General features: G+C 40.1%; 1 protein-coding gene across 1 annotated transcript; it reads left to right on the plus strand.

The window, feature by feature from the left end:
* Positions 1-3,044: 3,044 nt before the first annotated feature.
* Positions 3,045-12,510, plus strand: kcnj10a (potassium inwardly rectifying channel subfamily J member 10a; the record flags this gene model as incomplete). Its single annotated transcript, XM_035674845.1, is given in 5 exon segments — positions 3,045-3,437; positions 4,673-4,884; positions 5,657-5,788; positions 6,370-6,547; positions 10,279-12,510. Coding segments are annotated over 5 exon segments (1,317 nt in total). The 3' UTR covers positions 10,689-12,510.
* Positions 12,511-13,511: the final 1,001 nt, after the last annotated feature.

The raw sequence follows: 13,511 nt of genomic DNA on the forward strand, positions 1-13,511 counted from the left end.
GGAGAAGCCGGACAGAAGAGGAAGAAGTTCCTAACGCTTGATGTGGTTTCAAATGAGTGGAAAAGTCATTTCACAAGAGAGTGTGAATTGGGTTCCCATCAACTATTTACCTGTCAGCAAGACTGAATTAACTTTCACAAATATTGTTTCGGCTCACTAAATACCTATATAGGCTTGCTTTGTAGATGTTCTTTAAGAACAGTTGGTCACAGTAGATATTTATATAAGCGAATAACAAGGGTGGTGAATCGTTTCTGTTTTTCGTTTTTCCATATCAACAAACCCAACAAAAAGACCTAAAGCAACAATAAAGACCTGAAGTAAGAATAAGTGTTAAAGCCTCATCTGCAATTCTCACCCTCACTCATAACTCCAGTTGAACTGGGTGACATGCACCTTCAGTGCGATTAACTTATACTGTAGTTTATCACGAGCCAATTCCATATACAGAACACCATCATGCTACCAGCAATAATCAAATGTGCACCAAATGTGTATTAATCCGCAGCTGAAAATAGTCCCAAAATTCACTATTTAATCTTTGAGAATGTGTGATGTACATTCAAAAAAATGTCATAAGACCCTGCAGTTTGCCTTAGCTCCAACAAGTGTTCTAGTATTTTTTAATACATTGGTTTTACAACCTGCAAATTCGTTTACTCTCGCTGCTCTCATCAAACTCGTTCCTAGATGCACTGTTTTCACCTGCTGTACACAACTACTTGTCCAACACCAAACGGCAGACACATTTATCACCTAAATTTCCTTAAAGGGTTGGCTAAAAACAGAGCTAAATATAAAATAACAACAGCCTTAATCTTCAAATAGTGAATGAATAAATGACTATATGTGCAGTTGCTAGCTGTTATGTTGTGCGTAAGGTCCTTGCTTTGCAAATCAAACATTCCTTTGGACAATTAATGGTATTGTATTGTGTTCAAACTGTTCAAAAGGTCTATATGTCCAATACACGAGTGTGTGTTTACTGTATGTGTAGGCAGGAGCTCTGCAGGGTTCAGAGTTCAGCTGGAGATGGACACGGCCAATCACATGGCCCTCCTCTTGACCCCGCCCCCCTCCTCTCTCTCCCCCTCCATATCTTAGTATTCAGAGCACAGATCAACACAGATCTCTATTCATTCACTCAGTGTGAGCTCCAGCACGGAGAGAGGAGAGGGAAGGGTCAGAAAGGACAGGAAAGGACAGAGCGTATCAGATCGTCTTGGTTCTTAGGCTTTTGTTTGTGTTGTTTTGTTTTTGGTTTTGTTATATTCGCTCCGGAAAGCAGAGGCCGTTTGAGACAAAAGGGCCATTTAGTGAACAGTGAGTGAGAGTGACAGAGAAGGAAAGAAAAAGGGCGGAGAGAAAGGGAAACTGCAGCCCAGATGAGGTTAAAACTGTTAAGAGGTTACAGAGAACAACCCATACAGTGACAATAAGTGGCCATGGCACCCGGGGTTGGGGTGGGAGATGGAGGGTGGGGGCTTCTCATTTTGTCAATATACTGCTGGCACTTTGAGATCCACAGACACTTATATACTGATCCATCCCATCCCATTACACCACCATTCTCTGGCACAGGCATTCACTTGACACGTGTTAAATGACAACAAACAGCTTGAGTGTGTGAGAATACAACTACACCATCACTCATTCAAGTCAGCCATATTCAACACACACATATGGTCAAATGTATTTGGACACCTAAACATGATATGTGTATATGATTGATGAACATAAACTACAAGAATAAATATCTGGCTATGATAGCCTCCACTGATGAAGGAAAGCTTTATTTTTCTATTTCTTTAGTTCTTTATTTTTGGCATTTTTGCTTTATTTTGGTTAGTGACAATAGAGAGGGACAGGAAAGGCATCAGGGAGAGAGGGGGTGATGTGCAGCTAAAGGCCCAGGCAATCTTTAAAACTAGGTGGCTGCAGTAAGGACTCAGCCTTTATATGTGGTATGCACTCTCCCAGATGGGCTACCAGGGCACCCCACACGTAAGGATTTCTCCAGGGCTTAGAAACTACTGCATCAAGGAGGTCAGCTGCTGATGCTGGGTGAAAAGGCCGGTGTTGCAGTTCATTTCAAAGGTGCTGAATGGGGTTGACATTGAGGCCAATCAAGTTTTTCCACACTAAACCTGGAAAACCTTCTTTATGAACCTTGCTTTGTACACATATATTATTGTAAGTAATAGCATTTAGATTCCTCTTAATTAGAGCTAAAGGACCTTGCTTAAACCATGAAAAACAGCCCCATACCAAAAGTACACAAAAGTCAGTGGACAGGAGCATCACTGACTTTTTGTTCAACTTTCAAAAACTAGATCTAGAATAATGCACATCTATTTGTCACATCTGCAGCATAATTGAGGTCTATTCCAGTAAAAACAGGCAAAAAAAAAGTTAAGCACAGTTTTAAAACTGCTTTTAGCAAAATGGAAGAGGGTGGTCCAGTAGCTTCCTTGATTAAAATTTAAAGACTTCTTTTTCTTAATCTTTTTCCTGTAGAATAACAGCCACCAGTGTCTCCTCATCTCAATTCAGTAGCTGTCTTATGCAACCGACACGTGAATGAGCCTGCACTATCAAGCTTTTAATGTGAAAGAGCAGCTGTGCCTTCATGCTGAAAGGAGGCTTTTATTTTGACAAGGCCAGCTGCCTCCTGTGAAAGGCGAAAAGGGGGCTTAAATGGACCACCGTGGACAGCCACAACACTGTCCAGTTGAAAAATGTTCTTCTAATCCCCTTCTTCTTCTTCTCGGACCAAATGTTCCACTCTGTCATTTTTCTCATTCATGCGGTTATCAAACGCTCTCTGTTTTATCCTTTTTCACACATCCTGCACATTTTTATTGGACTCACCAGCTGTTCACTTGATCTTACTGCCCATACAACCGTACAACCTACAGTACACCCCTTTTTCTCCCCTTCTTACCTGTCTTTGTCTTTTCATGTATGCCCTTTTTACCCACCATTCTTCTTCTGCTTACCTCTTCTTCTTCTTGTCTCCTCTATCCGTCTCCAACCCCCTGTAGCGCCAGCCATGACCTCAGCCACTCCCCCCTCCTCTGAGGGCTCCTCCCCTCAGAAGGTATGCCACTCCCAGACGCAGACTGACATCACCAAGCCCCTGCTGGGCTCCACAGGGGGGACCGGAGGTGCTGGTGCAGGTGGAGGAGGAACAGGAGTGGTAGGGCCCAGTGCTCTGCGAAGGAGGCGCCGAGTCCTCTCCAAAGATGGGCGAAGCAATGTACGCATCGAGCACATAAGCGGGCGAGGCGCACTATACCTTCGTGACCTCTGGACGACTTTCCTGGACATGCAATGGCGCTACAAGTTCTTTCTCTTCTCTGCCACCTTTGCTGGAACCTGGTTCCTGTTTGGAGTGCTTTGGTATCTGGTGGCAATGGTGCATGGAGATCTGCTGGGTAAGAAGGAGGGAGGGTGGATGGTGGAGATTTATAGTGCAGAATCAGAGGAGAAAAGAAATAAAAATAATAAAAAAATAAAAGCAGGAAAGACCTTTTGCCCACTTAAGTAATGATGATCTGCAGACAGAAGCATCAAAGAGATATATCTCCAACACCACACCTCGCTATGGCTTTGGGCCTTGCTAGCAACATTGATTTAGAGGTGTCCACACTGAAATATCTCAAGAAAATACTGGATGGATTGCCTGCCATGAATCTTTTAACAGATATTAGTAATCCCCAGAGGATGACCCCTATATGACTTTGGTGATCAACAAATTAGTAGAGGCATTCATGTTCCCCCAAGATTAATTGTAATAACTTTGGTTGACTTTTCATCTTGCACCATCTTCAACTCAATGTTTAGATATATACTGACCAAATATCTTTACTAAGATGATGAAGGTATACTTGCTTAGCATCACCATGTTAGCAATGTCATTGTGAATATGTTCACATGCTCACGTTAAGCCCAAAGCACAGCCAAGTACAGCCTTGCAGAGCCTCTGACTGTAGACTCTTAGTCTTGTTTGGATTGAGAATGACACATATTGTCATTACCCGTAATAGTACCTGAGACACCTCACAATGCTAGTCAATCTGCACTTACAAGTGCAATTAGATGGAGTGAGGAAATTAGGAGTGTTGACCAAACAAAGACAAATTTGGAAGTAAGATATGAGTTACTGGTATTGATCATAAACCTTATCAGCCCCACACAGATATATTATAGTCAGATAAAATCTTGCTTATTGTCCTTCTACTTTTACAACTGTTAGTTAAATCATATGTTGCAGAAGACCTGGAGGCCAATACCCATTATTATTTCTCATGTTTAATTTTCCTGTGATCAGAAAATATTATTTCATGTGCTCAAGAAATGTTTTGACTGCTTTTTATGCCAAGATCAGATAATACTTATTACATTTTCAAAGACCTTTGAGAACATTGAAATCGTGACACCAAGAAAAAAAGAAGAGAAAAGTCCTCTGGCTCTCTCGAAAAAACGGATGTATGAAGTACAAGTACTTTTTTGTGAATGAGTAAACACTGAAGAAAGACACGCAGAAATTCAGTTTTGCATTGCAGAAAGAGCGTGAGAAAGACCTGGCAGAACATCGAGAGAGGGAACAAAATGTTCCTTGATAATTTGTTTACACCCCTAAACCCAAGATCTTCTGTTCTTTTTCCAGAGTTTGACCCCCCTTCCAACCATACCCCATGTGTAATGGAGGTGAAGACCCTGACAGGAGCCTTCCTCTTCTCTCTGGAGTCTCAGACCACAATTGGCTATGGTTTCCGGTGCATCACCGAGGAGTGTCCTGCCGCCATTGTCCTGCTCATCTTTCAGCTGGTCATTACCATGGTGATGGAGATCTTCATCACTGGCACCTTCCTTGCGAAGGTACCACTAGGGGGCGTTACATTTGGAAATTTTAAAATTCTACACAGAAAAGAGTGTAAAGTTTTTTTTTTGCCTTTTCACACATAATTTTGACCTTTTCTTACTATACATCCCATTGGACAATTCTTAAGTCAGTATGAACTGTAAAACAAATGAAAGGTTTAATATGAAATGTCACTGTAGAGTTACAACCCAATTATAAAAGAGAACACATTGTATCTTTTAGCTACATGTTGTACAAAACACATTTTGTTGTGTTCACTTGTATTAATTGTAATAAATTGTATACACTAATTGGTAGGACAATGAACACTTGATTTCACCAAAAACTGGTGTGTTCTTCCTTTAAAGTATCTTTGGGAATTTTATGCCTTTAATCAACAGGGGATGTTACAATTCCTGGCTGGTGCCTTAAACCTCCTCACCCTAATCTGTTCTTCCTCTCCCCACCCAGTATCTTTATTACAGCTATCCGTATTTTTAGCTCTAAACTTCCAGGTTATGTTGATTATTACCATTCTTATCTGTCAAAAGCAGGGTTATCTCAACCGTTTCCTTCACACTTGTAGTCTTAACCTTTCTTTTATGCCCCTGTAATTTCACTACTCAATCACTTACTGTAGGTTAACTTATCTTAAACAGAGAAAGAGGAAATCCAAAAGCCCTGTAAATGATAACTGAAGGTTATGTGAAGTGTTTACATCATGTTGTAACAGGAATCATTATAAATCCACCTTTACAATGGCCGTGACACGTTTCCCTCCTCTTGTAGGTTGCTCGTCCCAAGAAGAGAGGCGAGACAGTGAAGTTTAGTCAACACGCTGTTGTGTCAAATTATGAGGATCGCCCCTGCCTCATGATCCGAGTGGCCAACATGCGCAAAAGCCTGCTATTAGGATGCCAGGTATGCAAGTTGTTTAAGTTTATATAATGTGAGTTGTGTGAGTGTTGCCCTCATCAGTAGTAATTACAACCCAAAATACCTATTATGTGTATCTCGTGTGTGTGTATGTATCTCTGTGAATACCTTTGGAGAGCTTTATTGTTATTGTTGTTATTTTAACTGATGCCAAATGTATTTGAACCTGCTGACACTGACATCCGGTCTATCTTAGAAGGCCATGCAGTGAAGAAAAATAACAGAAAAGCTTAATAAGAACCATAAGCTCTTTAAAAGGGCTGTTGAACTATCAAATATTGGCAAGCATTCATTATTTTGTAGTGTAGTAGGCTGTCACATTTTGTAAATAAAATAAATATATTAAAGTCCTTTCAATGCTTGCTTAACAGTAATAATCTAACTGGTATAAAATGTAATTAATGACACAGTCAGTTACTGAGCATGTCAATCTGTGCCATGCTCAAGGACACATCACCTTTGATGAAGATATTGGCCATTGCAGGTATTAAACCTGGGGCCTTTTGGTTACAGGATGCCTTCTGCAACCTCTTGGCTACATTTACTGACTCCATCTTGGCTCCCAGGTGACGGGGAAGTTGCTTCAGACGTCACTCACAAAGGAGGGCGAGACAGTACGGCTGGACCAGCGCAACGTACCCTTCCAGGTGGACACATCCAGCGACAGCCCCTTCCTCATCATCCCCCTGACTTTCTACCACATCATTGACGACAACAGCCCCCTCAGGGCCTGGGCAGCAAAAGGTAGATCATGGCTCTCATGCCAAGTTGTGTGGCAGGTCTGACAAATAAATGTCAAGAAGAAAACTACACTCTCACACTATTTTTTTTATCTCACACATAAAGCGTACACAGTATAGTAGAAAAAAATTATTTTAATTATTTCAACTTTAATAATAGAATAAAATATATCAAATACCACAATAGTTTTATGAGGGTTTTATATTAATGTTGATACACAGTAGAGCACAAAAGTACATATAATTGCCTTGTTATTATTGTTATTATGGTTATTATTATCTTTTATTATTGTTATTATGGTTATTATTATTATTATTATTATTATTATTATTATTATTATTATTATTGCTTTCTAACAGGAATTTGTAAAGTATATTTTAGTACCAACAATAATTTAATGATAAAAGGTATAATATGTTTTATTGAATGGTCAGTGTCTTCATTTGAGTTCCATACTGTATGTCTCTGGAGAATAACTGTATGTACATTCGGTATGTTTGTATATGTAGGTGTATTGGTATTTATGGTCATGTGCTGCGTGCTTGGCTGCCTCAGAGTTGGCTGATTTGGCACTGGAGGAGAGGGTTTCTCTGGCTGGAATGTGTGTGAGAGAGATCGCCAGAGACACCCCTCATTAGAGCACAATGCTGTACAGTCCGGGGTGCTGACACGAAGCCTGCACAGATCCACTTACAGCAGCGCAGACCTCTCAGCACTGGAAGCCTCAAAGGCATCAGTACTGAGGGACTCTGAGCGCGGTGTTATTTACACTCACGCTACTCATTTATTGTAGACAGTTTCCTCCTTGGCATTACTTGACACACTTGATTTACCTGATTTGATCTGGTTTGTGATTCTCTTTGTTTCATTTTGTTTCCTGTCATGTCCTTACGTTACCTTTATGCTGTGCTCTTCCTCATCATAACCTACCTTTTTTAGCTGCAGCCGTTCCTGTTTTAGATTAGTCCTCTGCAGTTAAATCTGTGGACTCATAGGTAATTAACTGTTGCCATAGTTTAACCGGGTTACACGTGGACAGCGAGACCTACTACCCCATAGCGCTACAGTAATCCCTGTTCTATGTGCCAACTGTAACAGTACCCAGTTCTTGTGGCCAGGTCCCCAGTGTTGCTTCATCTGAGTTATTTCCTGTCATGAAATCAGGAAGTGATGCCTTAAAAGCACTCATGCAGAGCACTGAAAGTATCTTAGACTACAAGTGAGCAGGTCTTGAGCAAAAGTTAGCATTTACAACCAAAGAAATCATTCATACTACCTTAAAACCTATGCAGCCTTTTGTTAAAAATAAAATAAATTAAAATCAAAATAAAAATGGCAAAACTACAACTTATTTGGTGATTTGGGGGATGTAGGTGATTTACAGTACTCTACCTCTGGCCCAGTGTAACCTAGGATAGGCTCTGCAGCTCCCTGCAATCCTGCACAGTAATTACGTATAGATCATGGATGGATGGATGAATGGATGGATGGCTTTCCCTAACGGACATTTTAAAAAGTCTGCAGTTCTTGGACATACATTCATGATAATACTCATGACTGAGCAGACTTCTGTCCTTACTGATTCTTTGAACAAAGCTTTTGAGCTCCCTGCAACGCTGGCTTTATGTTCTCAACGTGTACAAACTTTCAGGGACCTTCAGCAGGAAACAGCTCAGATAGGAACATTGAATACTGGCTTCTAGTGCAACAGTGTGTAAATCTTGTTGGCATTATGTGACAGTGAGTCACTGAATCAGAAGGGCAGAACACTGTGAAGACAGTCTAAAGGAGAGGGGTCATGGCTGTCCAAACCACTGAGCTAAAATATCAGCACATTCCTCTTAACAATAGCTGTATATACATTGTACCACACAAGGTTAACAAGTGTGTTTGCACACTGTGAGAAACACCATCGATTACTCATCTTTCTATATGTTCTATAGAAATGAAACTCTGTGGGTGCTGCTGTGGGGAATGAAAAAAAAAAGCTTTTGAGTTGAGAAAAGTGGTTGATGAGCAACAGGATGGTAGTGTGAAGTGTGAAGGGATCAGGTGATGGCAGCGTGTGAAACAACAGCAGAATTAGTGGCTAGCAGACAAGAAAGGTCCCAAAAATGATAATTAATCATCATAACAATGTTGCTTTATAAACAATAGCTATAAGTTCTTTACAGCTGTTCAGTTTCCCCAGTAATCTGCAGCACGCTAAAAGAAGAGGGGAATATTGCACTCATCGCAGGGCTGATTATAAATATAGACTCATATTTAGTGTGATACCTAATCACACTTACTAGCTAACTAAATGAATGAATGTCACACACATGCTCACAAAGACAATGCTAACATGCTGATTTTAAGCAGGTAAGGATTCATAGTCTGTTAATCGTGAACGTCTGTACACAATTGCAGGGCAATCCACAGAGCAGTCGTAGAGATATTAAGGACCAAAGTGGTGGCCCTTCCAACCAACCGACAGACGGACATTACCATCCCTATCCTGGGGATCCTAGGAAGATTACTACATAAATGCAGATGAGCCCTTTGCACCGCCCATAATAGGTCAATATAGAGAATCCCTCAACCGAGTTTGTCGCAGTGTGTACAAGCGGTTGCGAAACCTGGTGTTTTTTCCCCGGTGGGAGCGGTACTGGGTCTGGGTTAGGGTAAGGACTGTTTAGACAGATGACAGAGTCTGCATTCTGAGTGAGGCCTGTTGATGCAGGTGTGTGCTTGTTTGAGTGCATATGTCTTTGTGTTATTGGGGTTGTGTGTCGATGAATGTCAAGTATATTCTGCATGTGTTTTTCAACATTTATGACTGAAATGTTTCCAACATGCGACAGCTTTTACTTTTGTGCGTGTGTTCAAATGAAATGAGTGTTTGCATGTGAGATGAGTGCTTTTGGAATCGGTCTGCAAATGGGGAGTTCTTATGTTTTGGAAATTTCAGGATGTGTTTGTGCTTTTGTGTGTGTGCATGTTTTTGTGTGTCTTTCCTTACCCGCATATTTGGCTGAATGAATCAATCTGTGACCCAGGCTTGCATTCTTTTTAATCAACTGGGATTTGGCCTCTAAAATACAGCGCAGGCTGAATACGATAATTAAAACCCCTCGTGGACAATGGCATGAGACTACTAACGGAGCTCCATTGAGGCCAAATTATCTGTGATGAAACACTGTTACTTAATTTAGCTCCTTTACGCATATTGACAATGGATCAAATTATGTTAATATGCCATGAGAAAGTATCACTTGTAGTAACCCACAAAGAATTACCACCCAATTTTACAGTTCCCCATAACTCTTATTACTTATTTTAGCTCACTGTTGTGGTTTTCTGCACAGCAACATCAACTCTGTCTCCAGCTGTCCGGCCAGATGAACCTGTAGTGTCTGTCGAGCACCAAACACCAGACAGACAAAGATAGCGCCTAGCTGGTGTACACCTGGTGTGAATTTAGCTGCAAAAGAACCAGATACTTCCTTAAGGAGTGTTTGACCTACATTTGTCAGGCTGCCCGACACGTGACTCAGAATGAATAAGAATATTGCTCTGTGTCTGGAGGTCGTGTAAATAAGCAACTTTTTACTAACATGTTCCCCATAATATCTTGTTATGCTGCCCCCAAGTGGCCACAAGAAATGATTTCTTTTGATGATTTGATGATTACTTTTTTTGTCTACTGTTAATCTCTAGTTTGTTGTTAACCTAAGGTCTCCTGTGTCATCCAGGTGGTGGTTGGACAGACCCGGAGCTGGCTGACTTTGAGCTGCTGGTGATCATGAGTGCCACGGTGGAGCCGACCTCCGCTACCTGCCAGGTTCGGACATCCTACCTGCCAGATGAGATCCTCTGGGGCTATGAGTTCCCCCCCGTCGTCTCCCTGTCTCCCTCAGGAAAATATGTAGCCGATTTTGCCTTCTTCGACAAAGTGGCCAAAACCAAAACCGTACCCTTTTTTAAGACCTCCCTGCCACCGAGCCCGCCATCACAGGCGTCCCGTCACCACAGAGGCAAGGAGGATGGGACAGATCCAGAGAAGATGCGACTGGAAGAGAGCTACAGGGGGGAAGAGAAGGGGCGAGAAAGGGGGCGCATTAGAGATAGCAGCCCACTAAGTGTACGTATTAGTAATGTGTGAGGGAAGACAGAGACAGGAAGGGGTTACAGAAAGTTGATGTGAAACTGAGATAAAGTAGACAGGCAGACAGGAAGAAAAGAAAGAAGCTGCTCAACAGAAGAAGTCAAGCTCTCATATGAAAACACCTCCCCCACTTGTACACATATCTGAGTTGTGGAAAGTGAACACCTTGCCACCGTCCCCCCAACCACACACAAACACACATACCAATATGCTACTGTAACCACAAGTGATACCAAAGGTATCTGTGTGTGCAACCAACTACAGAGAGAGCAAGTTACAAACCCAACATGTACAAATGTACAGCACATTATCAAGTCATCCATTTTCTATACTTACATTCATATTTCTTTTTTGGAAAGGACTTGATTTACTGTAACTGGAAGATACTCAAACACTGAAAAAAACTCATCAGGTCATTTCTGTCTATAATTTAGCCATAGGCTGGTGGGAATAACTTCTCAGAAAAAGTGGATTTCTTTTGAAAATAGGTTGAAATATTCTCACCACACTTGCAGATGTTTCACCTGTTTTAAGAAAAAAGGAACTCTATTACAGACAAATTGACTCGATGAGAGGATTTTTGCAGTGTACTTGAATGTCTGGTATGGATGTTAATCACTGAATCACGGTACTGTTTTTCTTTTTCTTTTTTTTTATTAATAAAATACCTGCAACAGGTGGCGAAAATACTGGAACCATATTATTATTTTTTAATGAAGGATTTTAAAGGAATGTATCATATTTTATGTACCCGATAGTTTCTAACAACATTGTTACTTGTTGCACCTGAAAATATTATGCTCTTTGATATGAATGTTCTTTCCTTGTTTATTGGGGTAAATATGTTTAGTAATATTACTAAAAGCACTTTAACTTGAAAGAAAAGTGGCATTTCACACAAGGGGAATAACTGAACTAACTTTGATACTTAATGCACTGTAATTAATGATTAAATCTTGTAGTTATGTTTTGGGTTTGTGAGTGAGTTTTTATGCGTGAAAATGGGTAATTCTGTGAGTGTGATAATACTGTTTGTATGAACCTTTTTGTGAACTGCCTTTAAATTTCATGTACAGTATGTGTGTGTTAATGTACCTCTGTACAGTGTATAAAATATTTTTTTCCTATATTCCTCATTTCTTGATGTCCTGACATTTGATACACAACTCCACATTTTCAATATACAATATTGTTCTCAATGCACAATGTTTCTTTCTGTAAAGTACAGTTCACTCATCTTTTTACTGCTGTAATTTTTTTCATATGGTGGTTATGAAAGTATCTGTGCCAATGTGTGTCTAATCAACTGCCTTGTCTTTATTAGATAAGTGCATATATTTGGATACAAATTTAAAATGTTCTCTTTCTACGCTACATGGAAATGGCATCAAAATCAAATCAAATTTAAAGATACAACTTAAATTCCTTGGTTAATGCTGATAAAAATGAGACTTTAAAGGTCCAGTGTGTAACATTTAGGAGGCTCTATTGAATTAAATATAATATTCATAAGTATGTTTTCAGTGTGTGTTCAGTGTATAATCACCTGAAAATAAGAATTGCTGTGTTTTCATTACCTTAGAATGAGCCTTTTTTTAATCTACAAAGCAAGCAGGTCCTTTTCTATGTTTCTACATTAGCCCATAACAGACAAACCAAACACTGGCTCTATATAGGCCCTTTCATATTTGCGCATTTTGCGGGCAACATAGTTTCTTCTACGTGCTTGAAATGGGAGGGTGAAGTCATTGGGATCAGCAACTACACCAGTCCTTTACGTAAGGGCACGGGGAACATCAGAAAAGGATTACAAAGAGATAGATTGCTAGTAACTTTTNNAGTAATATATGATATATATATGATCTCTTTTAAATTTGTCCTCTTAATGCTACGAGATAAGTGCCACTTTTCAAATGAAATCATTTGCTGCTCTGGACAAGCCCAATGAAAAATAACAACGTATTTCTCTATCAGTGTCTGGTGACAGGTTGTTCTTGTTTATACTATAAAGCCTACTGTATATTGAATGAATATGGATCCCTCATAATACTGGAAGCTCATTGGTCTAACTCTGAAAATAAGCACTTTTTATGTGGCTCTTTTAATAAATGTATCATTTACAACATGTCTATATGTGTGTGCATGAAACAAATGGTGAAAAAAAAATTTACTTAAAAGGATGTGGAACATAAAATATAATACTTTCAGCAAACATTAATGCATAGTTATGTTTTATGTTACAAATTTAACAGAAATAAGAAAATAAAAACATCATTGTGGCATGAGCAAAACACTTAGTTACCCTCCCTTCTTCTGCGTTGTAGGCATTAATGGGCATCAATAACATTTTCGGGAGACCTACACAGCTGCTTAGAAGAACCCATAGCTGCTAGTGTTGGCACAATGTTTGAAGAGTCAGAGTATTTGTAAAGGGTTGAAGCTGGCATTTTAAAAAAGAATCGGAGGCTGCAGAACTCTTTGCGTGCCCAAACTTCATTAATTTTATGATAGGAAATGTAACTATGCATGAATGTTCTCATATAAATGAACTCTTAAATGGTGATTATAAAATCTTTACTCGTGCCCCAGAGCCTCCGGCCTGTGTACTGTGGGTATGTTTTGTGACCTGCAGGTCCTTGGCTGGGTGGAGCTGAGATACAATTGAGTTGACTGGGAACATCTGTCCAGTGTTCTCAGCTGAGTTAAGCCCGTCTGCCCAGATACCAGTTTGTATCGGCCGCTTCACCATCCACCAAACTCTTCTTTTCGTTTCTTTGTTTTGCATTAACTTTTGTTGTTTTACACTGACAACATGCACCA

The sequence above is a fragment of the Morone saxatilis genome, unplaced genomic scaffold, assembly GCF_004916995.1.
Source record: "Morone saxatilis isolate NCDOM2014 unplaced genomic scaffold, NCSU_SB_2.0 Contig4, whole genome shotgun sequence".
NCBI lineage: Eukaryota > Metazoa > Chordata > Actinopteri > Moronidae > Morone > Morone saxatilis.